The 20,741-nt window shown below is 39.8% G+C and overlaps 1 protein-coding gene across 2 annotated transcripts in view; it reads right to left on the reverse strand.

Annotated features, from left to right (window-relative positions):
* The window catches only part of LOC126175087 (ubiquitin carboxyl-terminal hydrolase 36), a 48,494-nt gene that overhangs the window by 15,848 nt on the left and 11,905 nt on the right, over positions 1 to 20,741 (reverse strand). For both annotated transcript variants that reach the window (XM_049921630.1, XM_049921631.1), the window contains exons 7-13: positions 17,155 to 17,222; positions 15,028 to 15,259; positions 12,348 to 12,570; positions 7,228 to 7,396; positions 5,244 to 5,463; positions 3,963 to 4,382; positions 397 to 701 (exon numbers count right to left, since the gene is read on the reverse strand). In XM_049921630.1, coding sequence (XP_049777587.1) covers positions 397 to 701; positions 3,963 to 4,382; positions 5,244 to 5,463; positions 7,228 to 7,396; positions 12,348 to 12,570; positions 15,028 to 15,259; positions 17,155 to 17,222 — 1,637 coding nt within the window. The remainder of the gene's footprint in view (positions 1 to 396; positions 702 to 3,962; positions 4,383 to 5,243; positions 5,464 to 7,227; positions 7,397 to 12,347; positions 12,571 to 15,027; positions 15,260 to 17,154; positions 17,223 to 20,741) is intronic.

Here is a 20,741-nt window from a genome sequence, read left to right on the forward strand (position 1 = left end):
TAGTGTGATTTGTTAAAAGTGAGGAGGAAAACCACCAGTCTTATAGCATTATCACCAGGAAAAACACTGGTTTTATAGGAGTTTCACCAGAAATAACAGAAACATTCATTAAAAGTGGGATTTCCTTAAAGCAAATTCATTAATTCAGGGTTTTACTGTATTCCTGTACAGTCTCTTGGTGCCAACTGACTGATTTCACCCACTGCTGAGCGCATAGCCTCCATTAAAGATGTTGAAAATATTCTAATTTGCTCAGCCTCCTCCCTCATCAAATGCCAGTAGTTTGAATTGGGCGCCAGAACCTGTTACAGCTCATACCATCTCTTGTGCTCATTCTAGCCATGTTTCATACAACTAAATGCAATTTTATACACGTAACATGGAAAAAGAGCTTACCTTGTGCTCCCGCATAGCCTTGGTGTGACAAGTGCTTCAGTTTGCCAGTGATTTCTGTTCTGGCAGCACCATCCCACATCTGACTTGGTCCTTTTCCACTGTTACTTGGCCTGCTATCACCATCAGATCGTTCATCTCTTGGCATCCGAACGACAACAGTGTGAGGAATTCGTGATCGATGAATAGGGGATGCTCTATCATCTCCATTGGCTACTTCCTTGCCAACTATGGATCTGACTTCATCTCGATGTAGTCTCGTGCTGTCATCATTGTTGTTCCGACTGCCATTACAATGACGATCTGACCTATAAACAATTATACGTTGAGTGTTTCCCTCATGTTCAACAAATGTCTCTAAAGTTTCATGAACTTAATATTTCCTTCGTAAACACTTTCTCTCCCTGTGTGTGTGTGTGTGTGTGTGTGTGTGTGTGTGTGTGTGGGCGCGCGCGCGCACCTGCCACCTCATCCAAATATAACGATTGTCGTCGTATATTATTTTTTTACATAAGTCAAGCACTTATTTGGACTGGTGTACAAGGTATAGTTGCACGGCCATCTACTTGTCCTACATAAGTAGGATTTAAGAAAATCCTAATCACACTTTTACATAGACAAAAATCTACTTACCAAGCTGTGGCAGAACAAAGACATAACATATGGTTATAACTATAACCTCCTTTTACACGCATGTTCTGCTGCTGCTGCTTGGTGAGCAGATTTTTTATCTATCCAATTAGCTTACCTCATCAAAAATTGATTGTTTTTGTTGTTACATTTAACGTTTTTACTACAGTTGGATTTAAGGCACCCCACTGCATGATCATTGGCATATTTCGGCAGGGAACATCCTGCTTCGGTGTCACACTGTGAACCGCTCTGGTTGAATAGACAAAATAAAACTTACAAGTAATTGAAAAGTTTTATATCTAAAAAATAATGAGCCATGTACAACCGGCTGTAAACCAGTTCGGAGATTACAGCTAAGTCAAAATTACCAAGTTAGAAAACATTTTCATTTTCATTTTCATTGCTCCACTAGAGGAGATTGCAGTAGCTAATGCACTACTCAATAAATCTTTATGAGTGACCTATTATACTTAAAACTTAAAGAGTATATTTTCGAAAATTACTTAAAATTCCTCACTTTCAGACAGTCTGTCATTAGCTGCTCCAAAAAACAATGAAGGAAATATTTGTAACATTTCGTAACTTGTCTTTCAGAAGACCTGTAGGTCTAAGAAGTAAATGTATAACCATGATTAACAGAAACATGCTAAAATGAGTAGACAAAGTCTGAGGACATCACCACAGATCTAATCACCAACCAGGAGGGGGGCCACAGGGAGGCCGGGGAATGCAGCAACGCAAACGCAATTTGGTGCGTGGTTGCGTAAATTCCAGTATGAACGTCAATGAGTTAGAACATAAAATGGAGGTACACCTGAGTCTAACAAAGAGTTTACAATGCCAACTGATTCATCAATCATACGTGGCATGAGCAATAACTTCAGGATGGTGTTTACAGATAATCTATTTGATGTGTGTGGCTGTGGCTTACAAATTATTTTACACCTGACACTAAATTATTGCGTTCCTTAAAGTAGAATTACAATTACTATGCAAGATTTTAACTTGCATTCAATAAATATGTCTCTCTGAAAACGTAAAAATTTCGTATCACATATAACCATTTTATTCACATTGTTTCACACATTAAGATAAACAGTACTGACACTGACAAAAAGTCCTCTCTCTCCCCCCGCCCCCCCCCCTTCTATATCTATCAGTTAGAACTGTAGTCAAAGAACAGAAAACAAACAAAAAGTAAATTATAAGAATAAAATATTAATCATTATTAAGTAAAATATAAAAATACTACGGATACTTCACACATCCAACAAGCTTAAATGCTGGGATATGTCGTAGCATCTTGGAAAGATATATTCACATTCCAAAAAAATTAAGAACAATACAAAGCCTTTTAAGAAATTTGACAGGTATACGAGTGTGGCAGATCCTGTATCTAAAATACACTACAAATCTCAAGCCAAAGTTAAACACCTTCATTCCCTCGACCCAAGATATTTATTCTCCCAAAACAAAAATAGAAACTCTCTCAAAATGTGTTGCATTTTTTATCACCGTGAAAATCCTGTAGACACTAGCTGCCATTTTTTAGTGCAAGGCACAGCTGAATACACAGCCCTCAAAACAAAAGGTGAACTAAAATTAGGTTAATTTGTCTCGGAGGAGAGAAGGGGGTACAATCAATCAAATTGTCTGTTTCATCTACCAAAGGTCAGTCTTTCACGCATCCAGCAACTTTTCTTTAGTACTGTTCTCCAGAACAGTAACATTAACTTGAGGTGTTGATACAATGAATCACAGCACATTTTTCACAAACATATGGTGATTGAGGGCTGCATCAGATATCTTGTTGCTGTGGATCCAGTGCAAAGTAGAATCGGGTCCATTTAAACCTTGAAACTTCCTGACAGATTAAAACAGTGTGCCCGACCGAGACTCGAACTCGGGACCTTTGCCTTTCGCGGGCAAGTGCTCTACCATCTAAGCTACCGAAGCACGACTCACGCCCGGTACTCACAGCTTTACTTCTGCTAGTACCTCGTCTCCTACCTTCCAAACTTTACAGAAGCTCTCCTGCGAACCTTGCAGATGTTTCTCATTCTGGAAACATCCCCTAGGCTGTGGCTAAGCCATGTCTCCACAATATCCTTTCTTTCAGGAGTGCTTGTTCTGCAAGGTTCACAGGAGAGCTTCTGTAAAGTTTGGAAGGTAGGAGACAAGGTACTGGCAGAAGTAAAGCTGTGAGTACTGGGCGTGAGTCGTGCCTCGGTAGCTCAGATGGTAGAGCATTTGCCCGCGAAAGGCAAAGGTCCCGAGTTCGAGTCTTGGTCGAGCACACAGTTTTAATCTGCCAGGAAGTTTCATATCAGCGCACACTCTGCTGCAGAGTGAAAATCTCATTCATTTAAACCTTGCTTTTGGTGAGTGAAGAGTCTGTCATGGACCGACTTCTCGGCTTCGTACATATGCTGTGTATTGTCTGGGGTAGGTGAACTACAATGTATGGCCATACCTCTCTTGCCTCAGAGTAACAAGGACCATAGGTAGAAGTTCAAGACAAAAGCTTTTTGAAAATGGGGTCAGACTATTGACATGTTTTGTATTGCATGACAGACATCCAATAATATACTCCTGACACTTTCTCCTTCTTTATCTCCCCTCATCCTCACAACAGGCTACTTCCTGTCAATCTGAGGTCTGAATTACTTGTTCCCCCTTTCTAACCTTCCTCAACCTAGGATCCTTTTCTTCCACAGTTAGGAACTAGATGTTCTAAAGGCTAGGTATAGGTACTCTTTCACCTCCTTAAAGTAAGCACTGACCAGTCATTCTGTCTCCTAACAATTTACAGTTTCCTCAGTTAATTTTTCTTTTGATACAATACCAATCCAACAATAGAACTGCACTCCAATAACTTCCATAATTCAATACCATCAATGGAAAATCATTGAAGATAGAATATTTGAAGTACTTACTGAGTAGGCACAGATACAGGCCGCTGGGGCTGCTGCGGTGGCCCCGGAGTCGAGTCCTTGGCAGAGGAAAGAGATGACACGCACCACGTTGTGGTTGCAGCTGCTATGGGAGCAGATGTGGCAGGGGGTGGAGGGGGCTTCGTGCAGATGCCCTGCTCCGTCACTTGCCAACCTGCGCGGGGGATTTGTAACGTACGTCTGGGGCTGGGAGCGGGTATAGGGGTGGAAGTCGCGACTGTGACAGGGGGCGGAGGTGGTGTCGGGCTGTTGGAGGGGGGGCTGGGGACCGAACTGTCATCACCAGGACCACCGGAGCTGGAGTCTCTGGCTGCTCCATCTCCCTCCGGCTCGGAATCTGTACCGGTGGAGTCACCGGGATCGTATGGAACCAAGCTCTGTGGCAGTGGTGACGAGTGTACCCTGTACAAAAAGGATACCGTGAATGTTTATTTTTAATAAATTATCACCACCTGTCATTGACTAAGCTGTTGTTAAGTGTGGTATATGTCTACGAACACACTAAACAGATGTGGCTATCAATCTAGTGTCAAAGTGCCCAAATTAATGGAACAGTATGTTCTAAAAGACATGGTGAATGCCTTCCCAAAAGTTTTCACTATAATTGCTGAGAAACAGCAGTCCTCTCAATTGCACTTGTCTTGTCTCCTCCAAATTGATTTTCAGTACAGGCAAAGACTTCTGCACTGACTTATCAGATGGCTGCTACAGCCTCATTAACTATTTTCCCCAGATGTGGCAGTGTTCGGTTACAGAGGGACTGAAGTGCTTGGTGAGGTTTGAGTCAGAGTATGTATATTCTCCAAAAAGAGGGGCCATTGTATTTCACAAAGCTGTGTGTTGCCTACTAATTATTTCTTTTATGCGTTACAAAAAACAAAAAAGGAATATAAATTGTAACGCTTGATTCAAATGCAGAATACAGACAACGACATTAAGGAAAAAAGATTTAGTGATCTTATTTCAGAGACTTCCATGATGATAAGTGGCATATGCAAACCACTTGACCTAAATATAACTATGAGTCAAACAGACTCCAGCATGAACAATACACAATAGAAAGGAAAGCTAAAAGTAGTTGATGTTGTAAGCATACACTATATAAGTTTTGTTCTCTTGACAAAACTCTGTTGTGAAATGAAAACTACATCTATTTACGCAGTTAATTTCCACATTTACTAAAAACGACACACAGTAATGAATACTTGTTTACAAATGAAACAAAATGTATTGCCAATTGAGTGATTATTTCTGGATACATACCTTTCTTTCAAGGATGATGGAGCTGGACTAGATACATTATTTATGGCAATGGGGGCTTCCGTTTTTGTGACTTTCACAGGGCTTTTAACAGGGGACAGTTTGCTTGTAACAGGGGCTGCTGGCTTGTGGTTATTTAACAGGCCATTAGTCTGAGATGCTGCCTTTACACTTGTAGGAATCATTGCAGGGCTAACGAGCCGTTGTAAGTTTGTCTTGTAGCCTAAAAAATAGAAAGAGTACTTGGTATATGTTTTGCCTAATCAGTACAAACAACAAAAGTAAGATAATACGGGGTGTTCAAAAAGTCTCTCCGCAGTGCCGTATGACTGTTAGCCATGTGTGCCATACGACTGTTCACCTGCCTGGGTTACTTTCCTTCAAGTGGGCTCTCCCAACATTCCATTGTTTCATTTATCTCAGCCAGCATCAGTAGTATCATTGGTGGGTGTCGTTACGTGTTGACGTGAATGTTTAAGTTCAGTTCTTTTATTTGTTTGTTTTGTTTTTGTCTGTGTTAAAATGCTAACCATTGAAGAACCTGTGGTTTAGTCGAACAAGTGTTCAAAGCTGGCAGTAAATACACAGTTTCAGTTCGTCAAACATTTAATTCAGTTTTGCCGAAGGCAGCATTCCCACATTGCGATACAGTGCAAGATTTGATTAACAAATTTCGAAGTACAGGTTCAGTGACAGATGCACCGAGCAGTGGTCATCGGTCATCCTAGAGTTTTGTCTGAGGATAAACTATGCGATATTTCCGATAAAATGCCCACGAGTCCGACCAAGTCAGTAAGAAAACTTGCCCAGGAAATAGATGTTAGTGTCACACAGCTGTAAGGAAAAAATTAGAAGAACTTTTCCCATACAAAGTGACAGTTGTGCACGAACTGAAAAATACTGATCATGGCAAGAAATTGCATTATTGTCAATCATTCAAAAATTTCGTTCAACAAAATGGAAGGGATATTCTTAATGAAACTTTTTCCCTGATGAGGCATGGTTTCATTTATCTGGGTACATGAACTCGCAAAATTCACGTATGTGGAGTACTGCACATCCATTTTGTGTTCATGAGGAACAACTTCATTCTGTGAAAATAGGAGTTTGAATTGCAATTTCTAGATGTTGGATTGTGGGTCCCATATTTTTCAATGAAACAATAAACGCACAATGATACTGCAAAGAGTTTCATTTTGGTATATTCACTGCGGCATACGGCACATGCGGCAAACAATCATATGGCAGTGCGGAGAGACTTTTTGAACACCCTGTATAATGAAATGTATACTATTTTCTTATGCCATTTTAGCTTTTGTTGTTTCACACTGGCAGAGTGTAATTTGATCAGTTTTCATAATTTATGACATAGTATAATGAAAAATACACAGCCAATAATCTATTAAACAAGAAAAGGTGCAGAGTCAAAAAATCTGCACTTATCCCTGGTGGAAGTTGTTATAGATTAATTTTCGATGGTGTCACACATTAACATTCCTCAAGGGGAGAAGTTTTATTGCCACATTTATAAAGCAGCCACTTTTTAAAAAATTGAATTAATATGTGCAATGTTTTCTGACCACTGAGATTGCTGACAAACTGTATGGACAGCCAAATGCTTAAAATTTATAATTTCTCAAACTGTAAAAGAAATATAAGCTTCTTAGTTAAAAAATGTGTGTAATATTTATAAGAACAGTTCAGTTGACTGTGAAATCCCTTACATTCAATGTGATCGGTGACAAACTCAGAAATGGCTACATAGAACTTGTCATTATTGAAACCAGATTCATGTAATAGTTTAAGTTGCTATTACATGAAAACGTTTTATTTTGTTCATTGCACTTTCAAGGTCAAACTTATCAATTTATAAACTGTGTTTATATTTTTACAGTTTTAATAATGTAATGCAGCAATGAGAACAGATTATGTGACTTCTCAAAGCAGTTGATTGCACAGTGTACAAATACAGAGCTTATCTACTGACCTGTACTTCCATTTGTAAGAGTGTTTTGTGATGTCACAGAAGTAACTGTTGCAGGTTTTGTAGACACTGCAGGCTGTGTCTGAGGTATATTTGCTTCAGATTTATCCATTTCATAGATGATTATGTATGCATTCATATCAAGAACTGAATTTAGCGATATAGGTCTTACCTGAAATAAATAAAAATAATGTCATTAATAATCATAATAAAAATTGTGTACATCTAATAATCAACTTTAAAGTATTTTTTAGTCATTTTTTGATTTCTTTGACAGGGCCAGATTAAGGACTCTACACATATTCTTAACAGTACAGTAACTAAAAGTACCGACCAAGAAAATAACTTTTCTAAGCACCATTTCTGTTGTATGAAGTGGAGCAGTTAAACATATGTAATAATTTCAGTTTTCCAGCTCCAATCTAAATAGTTCAGACGCTGCATTACTGATAAAATTATCTGTTTAATACAATTACAGAATAAGACCACTGTAATTCGGATGGAACATTGGTTTTACAGTTTATAATTATTGAATTTTACACAATGACGCAGTACAAAACCCAGAAGAATTTTATTCATCAAGATGGTTCTCTTCCTTCTATCTTCCAAAAGCGGACTTTGCCATTTCTTACACAAGTTTATTATCACACCTTACTCACATACACAAACTGAATCAAAAAGCTTCAATTGATATCATAAAAGCAAATAAATATTTGGAAAGAATTAGGGAAAGGGTTAAGGAAGGAATATTGTGGTGCAACATCCAACCAACACCGAGTTAAATATACAGCATGTACTGTGGTAGGCAAGTATGGGGAGGAAAATTGCTAGGATCCTTTTTAAAGGGACCATCATACTGGCATTTAACTTTAGAGATTGAAGTCATTCTCACAAGGTATATGTTTCTCATCATGAAGCACATGCATCATGGTTGCTGCACGCTCTGCATCAACCTGCTTCATCGCACAGAACATGCTCCTCAGCATTCTCCAGTAGCAGTCTGGGGCACATGGTGCATAAATTGCACAGTTTCTTTACAAAAATGGATGTGCATAAAATAGCTGTGTTAAATCTGTTAATGCTTGTCTAATGCTTGTCAAACAAAAGCAGAGGCAATCACGAAATAGATTCTGCAATTGTCGAATAATGCTGTACAATTATCTGACGCACGTACTAGTAAAAGTTATTTGTTAACTCAACTGAATGCTCATACCTTTTTCAGTTTTAAATGGAATGCAGTTATAGAGCCTAATGTCAGTTTGGGTATGCATAGTATCCATATTCTCGATGTTGCACTGACTGCCATCACTCTGAAGTAACGTACTTCATCAAACTGATTTTAAGACCAAGATTCATTTTGTAATTTCATATGAATGACAGTTGATATACAGGGTGGTTGTAATTAAGCTTTCCCTTTTAACACGTTATAACATGAAAACTAACTACCGTACGAGTCCTAAACCTGGTAGCATTAATGTCAAGAAATACTGTGGAATCAATTCAATTGAAACACTTTTAATGTGCTGCTACAGTACCATTATTGCTACAAATGGAACTCATATGATGCCCATCAATGTTCAGAAGAGTCTGAAACGCAACACAGCAGAACGATGCATGTCCATAGGTATGCTTGGCTACCTCTCTTGATAAGCTACGCTTCAGATCAGCATGTGTGAATGTTCCCCTAGTAAACTCTGCCCTTCAGGTTGCCCCACAACCAGAAATCATAGAGACTGAGATCGGGTTATCGTGACAGCCAATCATTTGGAAACTATCGACTGACGATTCGATCGTTCCCAAATGCGTTTTGGAGAAGCAAGTCAACTTTATGAGCGATGTGCGGTGGGGCCCCATCTTGCAAGAAAACTGCTGTCTCTCTCCTGTAGAGTGGGTATCACCTGCTGGCAAAGCATATATCAGTAACGCTGGCCAGTCACACTGCACGTCTTTGGTCCTCCAGTGCCAGCCTGTTCGAAACAGAATGGATCAATGATGAACATAGCCTTTAAGCCACACCATACAGTGACACATTCACCACACAGAGGAACTTCATGCACAGTGACCGGAGGTGAAGATACCCCAACTCGGCAATTTTGTGCGTTCGCCTCACCCGTCAGAGAAAAATGAGGTCGGTTTGTCCATTGAATGGTCCAGCCCTCATCAACTTCAATCCTTGCGAGTGAAGTCAGCACATCACTGTGCATCCTGTGATGCAAGCTGCTGTACGATACAGATCTTGTACAGATACCATTTGAGAATGGCACAAAGCACCTTCTGTACAGTGGACCATGGGATGTTCAACTGTCGTGACACAGCATGAGCACTGCCTGACGATTAGGAATAGTGCGCCTGTGGTGCAACTGGTTGTCAGACTCTTCCCATAGCAACACCCAGTTCTCCAGTTGATTCAAACTACTTCTTCTTCATCATCATGATCCGCACAACAGGTGGAGAAAGACGACACTTCCATAATACTTTCAGCCGGCAATATTCTCTAAGTGCAGCTGCAGCATTACTGTTTTTGATAATAGAGCTTCACCAATAATGCCCTGCTCCTTTAGTCCAAGCTCATGTTGACACGTCAAGAAGTGCACTGCAACTGTCACGTGTGAGAGCCTATGGCTCACGATGACTGATCACAGCACCTGGTGGCCACGATGGGAGCTGGACAGTGGCGCTGTGATGCATGGAAATCATGCACCCCATACTCTGGACATTAATGCTACCAAGTTTGGTACTCATATGGTAATTAGGTTCGTGTTATAATGTGTTAAATAGGGAAAGTTTAATTATAACCACCCATATATATGGCTGCAGATTAAAACAGTGATCCAGGAAGTGGAGAATGAATTTCTTTTATTTCCGCCAATGATGGCAAAACAGGAGAAATGAAATAAAACTAGAGAACAGAATACATCTTAAAACAATAAAATATGTCATAATGAAAAATTACTAGTTTCATGGATGTGAAAACATGCACTTAAAATATGACAAGGCATACATGTTTTATAACCTGTCCCAATATAGCCATAGTGCATCATCACAAAATCAGCTTAGGATCATCGTACATATCTAAAATACTAGGCCACAGTTTTGCAGACTCATACTATATCTGTAGGAAAGTTCAGGCAGAATGAAAAATAACTGCCAATACTTCTGCTATTTGGTGAGTGGTCCTCTTTACTCCTAAAATACACTCCTGGAAATTGAAATAAGAACACCGTGAATTCATTGTCCCAGGAAGGGGAAACTTTATTGACACATTCCTGGGGTCAGATAAATCACATGATCACACTGACAGAACCACAGGCACATAGACACAGGCAACAGAGCATGCACAATGTCGGCACTAGTACAGTGTATATCCACCTTTCGCAGCAATGCAGGCTGCTATTCTACCATGGAGACGATTGTAGAGATGCTGGATGTAGTCCTGTGGAACGGCTTGCCATGCCATTTCCACCTGGCGCCTCAGTTGGACCAGCGTTCGTGCTGGACGTGCAGACCGCGTGAGACGACGCTTCATCCAGTCCCAAACATGCTCAATGGGGGACAGATCCGGAAATCTTGCTGGCCAGGGTAGTTGACTTACACCTTCTAGAGCACGTTGGGTGGCACGGGATACATGCGGACGTGCATTGTCCTGTTGGAACAGCAAGTTCCCTTGCCGGTCTAGGAATGGTAGAGCGATGGGTTCGATGACGGTTTGGATGTACCGTGAACTATTCAGTGTCCCCTCGACGATCACCACAGGTGTACGGCCAGTGTAGGAGATCGCTCCCCATACCATGATGCCGGGTGTTGGCCCTGTGTGCCTCGGTCGTATGCAGTCCTGATTGTGGCGCTCACCTGCACGGCGCCAAACACGCATACGACCATCATTGGCACCAAGGCAGAAGCGACTCTCATCGCTGAAGACGACACGTCTCCATTCGTCCCTCCATTCACGCCTGTCGCGACACCACTGGAGGCGGACTGCACGATGTTGGGGCGTGAGCGGAAGACGGCCTAACGGTGTGCGGGACCGTAGCCCAGCTTCATGGAGATGGTTGCGAATGGTCCTCGCCGATACCCCAGGAGCAACAGTGTCCCTAATTTGCTGGTAAGTGGCGATGCGGTCCCCTACGGCACTGCGTAGGATCCTACGGTCTTAGCGTGCATCCGTGCGTCGCCGCGGTCCGGTCCCAGGTCGACGGGCACGTGCACCTTCCGCCGACCACTGGCGACAACATCGATGTACTGTGGAGACCTCATGCCCCACGTGTTGAGCAATTCGGCGGTACGTCCACCCGGCCTCCCGCATGCCCACTATACGCCCTCGCTCAAAGTCCGTCAACTGCACATACGGTTCACGTCCATGCTGTCGCGGCATGCTACCAGTGTTAAAGACTGCGATGGAGCTCCGTATGCCACGGAAAACTGGCTGACACTGACGGCGGCGGTGCACAAATGCTGCGCAGCTAGCGCCATTCGACGGCCAACACCGCGGTTCCTGGTGTGTCCGCTGTGCCGTGTGTGTGATCATTGCTTGTACAGCCCTCTCGCAGTGTCCGGAGCAAGTATGGTGGGTCTGACACACCGGTGGCAATGTGTTCTTTTTTCCATTTCCAGGAGTGTATTTTCAGAGAAACGGCTCACAAATATTTACACAGACTACGCATGTTGCCTTTGGGGAATACAGTAACCATCCACAATAAGAAATTCAATTGTATTTTTCACCCTCAGGTAATACAAATAATATCACAATCAGCTGCATCTTCTTGGGAACAATGGGTAACATATTAAAGTTCAGTAGTAGTGTATGGCAGTTAGTTTGGTTTTCTAATTTAGTTACCTAGTATTTTACTGTATTTTCCTCTCTCTTTAAACAGATATGACAATTTTCCAGGAAACCAGAATCAGTTACCAGCTACTATTTGTGTGAGCTGAGGTTGAAAAATACAATAAAAGGAATTAGTAAAGTAAAGGGACAAAGATGACCAGACAGGGACAATTTATTAGTGTCTACATGTGTTTACCTATTACCCACTTGTAAACTTAAGTCTGTTCTACATGTAGTTGGTTACTGACTGATAGGGGATTATTCTATTCATTACAAATGTCAGTGCAACTGTTTCACTTACTGAGCTGTCATCAAATTGATACCAGTGACCAGTGGATGTCTGGGCAACAGCTGTGTAGTGACCACAGTTTACAGATGAGCCCATGTGGAGAACAAGTGATGTCAATCTGTAAGTCAAAGGCTGTCCTCCACGATACTGTGACTGCGGACAGAGGTACCTGGTGAGATCCAACCGCTGAGGAAATTCAACATGCTTATTCAATTTAGCACCCAACATGCTGAACCTACAAGAGAGCAACAAAAATTCAACTTGATACACATATGTTCGGTATTAGAAAATTCACATTACATACATAAAAAGTGAGCTTAATTTTAAGGAATACAGCCTGCTTTATTTTACATGTAAACACAATTGTAAATCTGTTACCAAGAGAGAAATCATATGTAAAATGTTTAGTTAATACTGAGATCTTACTATGGAAATTCCACGTTGGAATATCAGCAATGTAGGAAAAAGATAGATTGTACTTACCATAAAGATGAAAGGCACAATTAAAAGGCACTTACACATAAGCTTCCAGCCATAGCCTTCCTCAGAAAAAGAGAAACACACACCATTCATTCACACAAGCAAGCACACATGACCACCAGCTCTAGCAGCTTGGACCAGACTGTCACGTGGAATAGGAGCAGCAATATGGACGGTGTGAGGAAGAGGAAGGGACAGCAGTGTACAGGAAGGGGGAGAGGAATGCTGTCTGGTGGAGTGTGCAGTGACTAGACTCCCAACAAGTACAGCATCAGGAAGTTGTGGGGCAGGAAGATGGGGAAAAAAGGAGAGGAAGAGGGAAAGATGGGAGGCCATATTGGCAGAAGGTGGCACACAAAGATGATGGGAGACAAGAAAGGGGAGGAGAGTGATAGGACAGAGGGGTGGAAAGTTTTGGGTGGAGAGTGTAGGGACAGTACACTACTGTAGGTTGAGGCTAGGATAGTTACAAGGGTGGAGAATGTGTTTTAAGGATAACTCCCATCTGGACAGTTCGGAAAAAATGGCAGTGGAGGTGACCATCAAGATGGCTTGGGTAGTGAGGCAGTCATTAAAATCAAGCATGTTATGTTCAGCTACATGTTGTGCCACAGAGTGGCCTACTTTGTTCTTTGCCACACTGAACGGCATATCTGCTGTGACAAGAACTGCCTTGCCTAGTATGCTAAGGGTCTCACCAAGGCCTTCACAGACAAGTGCTACTCCAGACAAACCTGCAAACAGATCTCTCGTGCCATTTCCCATCACACAAACAATCCTACCAATACCCCCAAGAGCCAACCACAAAGGAGAGCCACATCCTTCAGCAGGGCTTTGATTATCTATCATCATGCCCTGAAATTATGGACATCCTACCCAAGATCCTTCCCAACCCTCCCAAAGTGATGTTCTGTTGCCTACCCAACCTCCACAACATTTTAGCCCATCCCCATGCCACTCCCAGTCCCAACCCCTTGCCACAAGGATCAGAGCCCTGTGGAAGATCAAAGAGCAAGACCTGCCCAATCCATCCACTCCACACTTCCAGACTTGTCATATGTTTATCCTACCCTATCAGAGGCCGGGCCACCCCTGAAATCAGTAAGGTCACATGTCAGCTCTGCTGCAATCATTGAACAGATTTTTTATATTGGTATATCTACTAACCAGCTGTCCACTAGGAAGAACAGCAACCGCTAAACTTTGGCCAAAAACAAAACAGACCACCTAGCGGCACAACATCCAGCTACACATATCATATTTTATTTCAATGGCTGCTTCACTACATGAGTAATTTGCATCCTCACCTTAGCCACCACCTTTTCTGAAGTACCCAAATGGGAGCTATCCTTACAACGCATTCTCTGCTCCCATAATTATCCCAGCCTCATCCTAAGGTAACATACTGTCCCCACATCTTCCAACCAACAGTTTCTACTCCTTCTGCCCGATCACCTCCTCCTCAGTCTTGTCTTCCACCCTCGTTGTGTATCGCCCTCTGTCAAAGTAACCGCCCATGTCCCCCTCCCCCCCAACCCAACCACCACCACCCTGCCCCTCAATCTCCCGAAGCAGTGCCTGCTGGCAGTTTAGTCTCTGTCTGTCCGCCGGAGAGCACTCCCCCACCCAGACTGCCACTCCCATTCCATGTGACGGAAACATTCTGGTCTGAGCTGCCGTATATTGCGGTTACATGTACGTGAGGCATGCATGCTTGTATGAATGAATGGTATACATTTCGCTTTCCTTTTCTGGCAAAGGCTGCAGCCAAAAGCTTATGTGTAAGTGTCTTAACTATAACTGTCTGCAACTTAACATGTCATCTTTATGTTAAGTAGCAATCTATCTTTTCCTACATCGGAGATCCTCTTACAATGATATACAATGTGATACAATTTAAGCACTTCTATATCCCCACAGTTTATTATAATGTTTAACTAATTACTAATGCCGATACTTCAGAAAAAAGGCAAAAAAAGTAGTCCCACTAAACGGCAAAATCTAAGAACACATCTGAACAGTTTTAATACTGAACATTTTCTTTTAAGGCCCAAATTAGTGTTTACCTTTGGGTAACAAAACTTCCAACATTATCAGAAAAGTAGAGGTCGCTGATTTTTAAGACTTATCATGACCACATACATATCACACAATCATTTCATTGCAGTTTTGTTGAAGTAACAACAAAACGGCAGATAATAGATGTATTTACCTTTTAAGTTGTATGCAGAGGACCATTGGAGGTTTCTCAAGAGAAAATTTCTTGTTTGCAGGTACCTTCCGATGACATCTTTCACATCTATAAGCATCATCACCCTCCAGCCTCTCGTGTGTAAAATATGCAGAGAGAGCATCCTCCAATGTACTGGCCCTCCGTATATCCAGGAGGAGGTCCTGAAAGTGCTGGAATGTTGTGGAAACTGCACGGCACTGCAAGCATGTCACTGTAAAGACACAGATATATATTACGAAGGTTCAGTTTGTCATTTATTTATAATACAACAAAAACTAGTAATATGCATAAGAACTACTAAACACAAATACTGTATAGTATTAAAACAACAGTTAAGCTGTCCACGTTGAATAGAACTTTTATTGCAATTTAATATTAATCATAAAACAAGCGATCCCAAGAAATGAAATAGCTATTCAGTGATTCAGCTGGTTTATATAATCCATCATGTGTTACCAGCAATATTTTTTCTCTTTAGTTACTGGTGAGCATGAAATTTTGCTCTCATTTTGTGATGATACTGGGTTTTATTTTTACACTAACATGGCCCAAGGAAAAAAAGCACATCACTGTGGTGCTTAGCATATTTCTTATGTCCACTTCAGTCTGGGTTAAAGCCAACCAACAGTGAAAACCTAAGTATGTAACAACCATAAAATATAGTTAACATGGAAGATGATTATATCCTTCAACAAAATTTTGGCTGTGGATATTTAAAATAAAAAAAATTTAAAAAGAAACATTGGTTATTTAGTGATTGAGACTGTTACTGTTTACAGTTACTGACTGGCATTGGATACTTATAACTCGTGTGTGTGTGTGTGTGTGTGTGTGTGTGTGTGTGTGTGTGGTTTGGGAACTCTTTCTGGCTAGTAATGAGGGATGTATTACACAGATTTACAGAGACTTTGCAATTAAATTTCATTCACAAGTGTTGATGCTCCGCAGATCTTCTGGCATTTCACTAATTATATGGAGCTGCAACTTCCCAATACACAACAGCATCAAAGAGCTGCATCATTACCTGCAAGGTCATTAATATCTGTCGTTAACAATACTGTCCTACAACAGTTTCTTTGGTTAAAACAAAACCAACATTTCCATCTCATAATTTCATCCAATTAAAAACAATGTGCTAACCTCTATTTGCTTGTAAGTCTTCAATCCAATCACAAAGCTGGTCTGATATTTCTTAAGTTCATACTTTGTTCACTTAAAGACAGTGTGGAAGTAATGAATGCTTTCTGTTGAAATATACAGATAAACTTAAGTCGAGGAATACAACTACAACCCATGTGCCATTACCTACTTTCTCCTATACCTCCTGGACAAACAGTTATCTACTTTCGCCAGATCGCTCTTTGCAGAATAACTAAATTCCTACAGTGGAGATTTATGAACTACAAAAATTTCATTAATATGCAAACATATGATGTTTAAATAGATCTACAGCATATCTATGTTGGTAATATATGCCTTCTTGATATCCTTGAAAGGTGAAAATCATGTAAACCGAGAAAGAGGTAGTAACATCCATATGACAGCTAACTTAATCAGAAGTTTATCCTCAGAATGAGAAGGAATTATAATCAGTTAGGTGTTAAGTATTTCGCCTTGTCATAACCTCATTTCCACAGCATCCCAAAAGCTACTGTCTCTGAGAATCTGACAATGTACATTGTCTCTACAGCAAATGGTAAAGTGTCATAAAATTATCTATGTTTCATTTGAAGTTCATTTTAATGATACATTTACATACATACGAAATTAAAGCATCATAAAGCTTATTACTTTCTTACTCACAATTATTATTTTTTATTTAAAATTTTCCTTGCATTATTTTCCTGTACGTAAACAGCAGAGAACAAAGTTTATACGAGCACTAATAAAGCACAAGGTTTTCAAATGTTCCTGTCGTGTTTAGCCCAGAATGGAAATTCATCTATGTAACTGGAACTAAACAGATTAGGAGTTTGCTTTCTGTCTGCTTTGCTCTTTGCCTCAGAATAACTTTTCACTCAATCATTCTAATAATATCAGTTTCCTATGTTTTCATTTCTGTACAAATAATGTAAATACAGGATATATAATATAAAGAAGTTTTACCTTCTGATCGAATGTAGCCACCAAATATTTGATTCAATGGAGTTGTTTCTTTGCTGTAGTTGTCCAACCTGAAACAACACACATTCCTTAGAAAGGAAAGGTAATATGAATCACCATATCATAAACTGCAAGTTCTTCAATCTTACTGGAGCAATTATTATACGCACAGGATGTATTGTCAGCAATGCGCACAAAGTAGATTGCAGAAAAAATTACTCGAGATATTTAAGATTGTCTCAAATGTAATGACAAGGCATTATTATACTAATCAATTTTGTACATACAACACATTACTCTTGGTAAAGAATGTGCATCATTATTAGTAAATTTACTCTGTAATTTATCTGGAATGAAGTATGACCTACAAAATCTCAATCTTGATGCACATATGGAGGTAAGATCATGTCTCACAGGCTATGGAAGTGGTAATGGTTCATAGTTAGTTACGTGTTCCATTGATCAACAGCACGGAAAAACCATTATCATGTGGAACGTGTCAAATGCACAAGAAATGCACACAGGATCCCATTCCCTTAAATGGCACAAAATGCACATATTATATCTATGGTATAGAAGGAGTTGTCATGGAGGTATGATTTCAATTTGTTTTTGAGACTATTACTGCTGTCTGTCAGACATTTTATTTCATCTGGTAATTTATCAAAAAGTTCTATAGCAGCATATTTTACCCCTTTCTGTGCCAAAGATAGGTTAAGTAAAGGATAGTGTAGGCCTTTCTTTTTTCTGGTATTGTAATCATGAATGTCGCTTTTGATTTTAAACTGGTCCATGTTGTTGAGAAAAAATTTCATTACTGAGTAAATGTACTGTGAAGCAGTTGTAAGAATTCCTAACCTTTTAAACAGATGCCATGAACCCCACACATTATTCTAACTACTTTCATTTGAGCAGTGAATACCTTTTGCCTAAGTGTTGAGTTGCCCCAGAACATTATTCCGTATGACATCAAAGAGTGGAAGTATGCAAAGTATGTTAGCTTACTAATTTCCACATCCTCAAAATTGGCAATTATTCTGACTGCAAAAGTTGCTGAACCTAGTCGCTTTAGGAGATCCAAAATATGTTCACCAAAAAACTTAGTATGCTCTATCCTGGCTACTGACTTCTTTTGATGTGTTATATGTTTATTGAAGGAATTTACTTTTTGCAGCAGAAAATTGGATGTACTGTGTTTTTTCAAAGTTCAGAGCAAGCCCATTGGCAGAAAACCAATTAATAATTTTTTCCAAAGATCTTATTTGCATAATTTTCTATCAGACTTTCTTTTACTGGATTAATAATTATGCTTGTATCATCAGCAAACAGTGTCAGTTCAGCATCTTGTTTCACATAAGAAGGGAGATCATTCACATATATCAAGAACAGGAGGGGACCCATGATCGAACCTTGTGGAGCACCTAATGTAATTTCACCCCCGTTAGATGAAGTGGTAAACTCCTTTGAATCACTTGAAGCATATAAAGAGACCTTTTGCTTCCTGTACAGTAGATATGACTTAAACCACTCATATGCTGTTCCATTTATACCATAGAATTGTAATTTCTCTAATATAATGTCATGGTTCACACAATCAAATGCTTTGGATAAGTCACAGAATATTCCTACTGGTGACATTTTACTATTTAAACACTCTATTATGTGGACAGTGAAATTGTATATTGTTGTCTCAGTGGAACAGCATTTCTGAAATCCAAACTGTGATTTACTAAGTATCCCATTACTGTTGAGATGGCTAACTACTCTTGAGTACATTACTTTCTCAAAGATTTTTGAAAATGCTGTAAGGAAGAATATTGGCCAGTAATTATTGACATCTGTGGTTTCCCCCTTTTTGTAGAGAGGCCAGACAATGGCATATCTTAACCTGTCTGGAAAAATACCCTGAGCCAGTGATGCATTGCATATGTGACTCAAAACATCAGCTGTAATTGCTCCACATTGTTTCAATAACTTGTTAGAGATGTTATCTACTCCAACAGAACATTTATTTTTCAAAGATTTAATAATTTTCCTTATTTCACAAGCGGTTGTTAGATGAAACTTAGTCTGACTAAATTCCATGTACTGCCTGGCTTTTTCTTGAACTGTTCTCACAAATTTTTCCTCCTACACTTAAGAAGTGATTGTTAAATACATTGGCTACCTGTGTACTGTTGGTTAAGATGGTCTCATTCTCTTTAACAGTAATACTATCTACCCCAGTGGTTACTTTTCCTGTCTCCCTTCTAACAACATTCCACATCGATTTGATTTTATTGCTGAGTTGTTAATTTCTTCTCTAACATACATATTTCTTGATTTCCTTACAACTTTTCTCAGTATTTTACAATAATTTTTATAGTGTAAAACTACTTCTGGATCTTTACTAGTTCTTGCTGTCTCATATAGTTTTCTTTTTCTTTCTAAAGACACTTCAATACCTGTAGTAATCCAAGGTTTCTTTGAAAAGTTTGTGGTGTTACATTTAGCAATTGTCTTCGGATAACAATGTACAAAAAGGGATATAAATTTATCACGAAATATGCTGCCTTTATCATTAGAATTTGGCTCATTATATACATCTTCCCAGTTTACATTTCCTAAACTATCTATAGATACCGGATTGAGCACCCTCACACTTTACTTGATGGTTTCTGAAATGTACACCCTGTTAGGTTTTGTAAGTTAATCAGTTGTGCATCATGGTCGGATAATCCATTTACCACAGGGAAAGTGTGTGTTTGTTCTACATCCTCTTGCTGTACAAATACATTATCTATTAGAGTACTACTGTCCTGAGCTGTACATGTAGGGAAATTGATCACTGATTCTACGTTATATGTTGTTAACAACACTTTTAGTTCACTTTTCCTATCAGAACTGCTTAGAAAGTTAACAATAAAATCACCACAGATTAATAACTGTTGCTAATATCAACACTACATTATCTAGCTGAAGTTCACATGCACAAACCTCAAAGTGTTTATCAACACAAAATTTGCTTACTTTAACAGTTCTGTATTTATACCCTTATTTTATGAAAATGGCAACTCCTCCTTTATCCATACTAGATCGACAAGTGTAAGATGCTAAATTATACCCATTTATACTGGCATTTTCCATCCCCACAGTTTCATGGTGCTCAGATAGACAAAGTATATCAATCTCATTTTTATTTTTGAGATCATCTAAATATATTATCAGCTCTACTTTATTTTTCATTCCCTTGATATTTTGGTGAAGTAAGTTGATACCACTCTTAGCTTTATCCCATTTGCTGTGGATGCAATTTCTTTTCTTCTACTTTCCTTGGTGGTTGTTGTCTGGAATTTGGCTTTAACCTAACAAAACCTGTCCGCCTGGTCCCAAATTTCTACAGCAACCACCATACTTGTCACACATGGTTTGATAGTAAAACATAACCTAAAAGCAGAAAATAACTTGTGTGACTGTGGCCTCCCTTACAGTATCTGCTAATAGAGAAGCTAACTTATCTTTCCCCTTCTTATCAAGGTGCAGGCCATGTGTAGTGTAACCCCACCTACCAACAGCATCAACTGGAACAACACTCATGTGAGACTTTGCCG

The sequence above is a fragment of the Schistocerca cancellata genome, chromosome 3, assembly GCF_023864275.1.
Source record: "Schistocerca cancellata isolate TAMUIC-IGC-003103 chromosome 3, iqSchCanc2.1, whole genome shotgun sequence".
Lineage (NCBI taxonomy): Eukaryota > Metazoa > Arthropoda > Insecta > Orthoptera > Acrididae > Schistocerca > Schistocerca cancellata.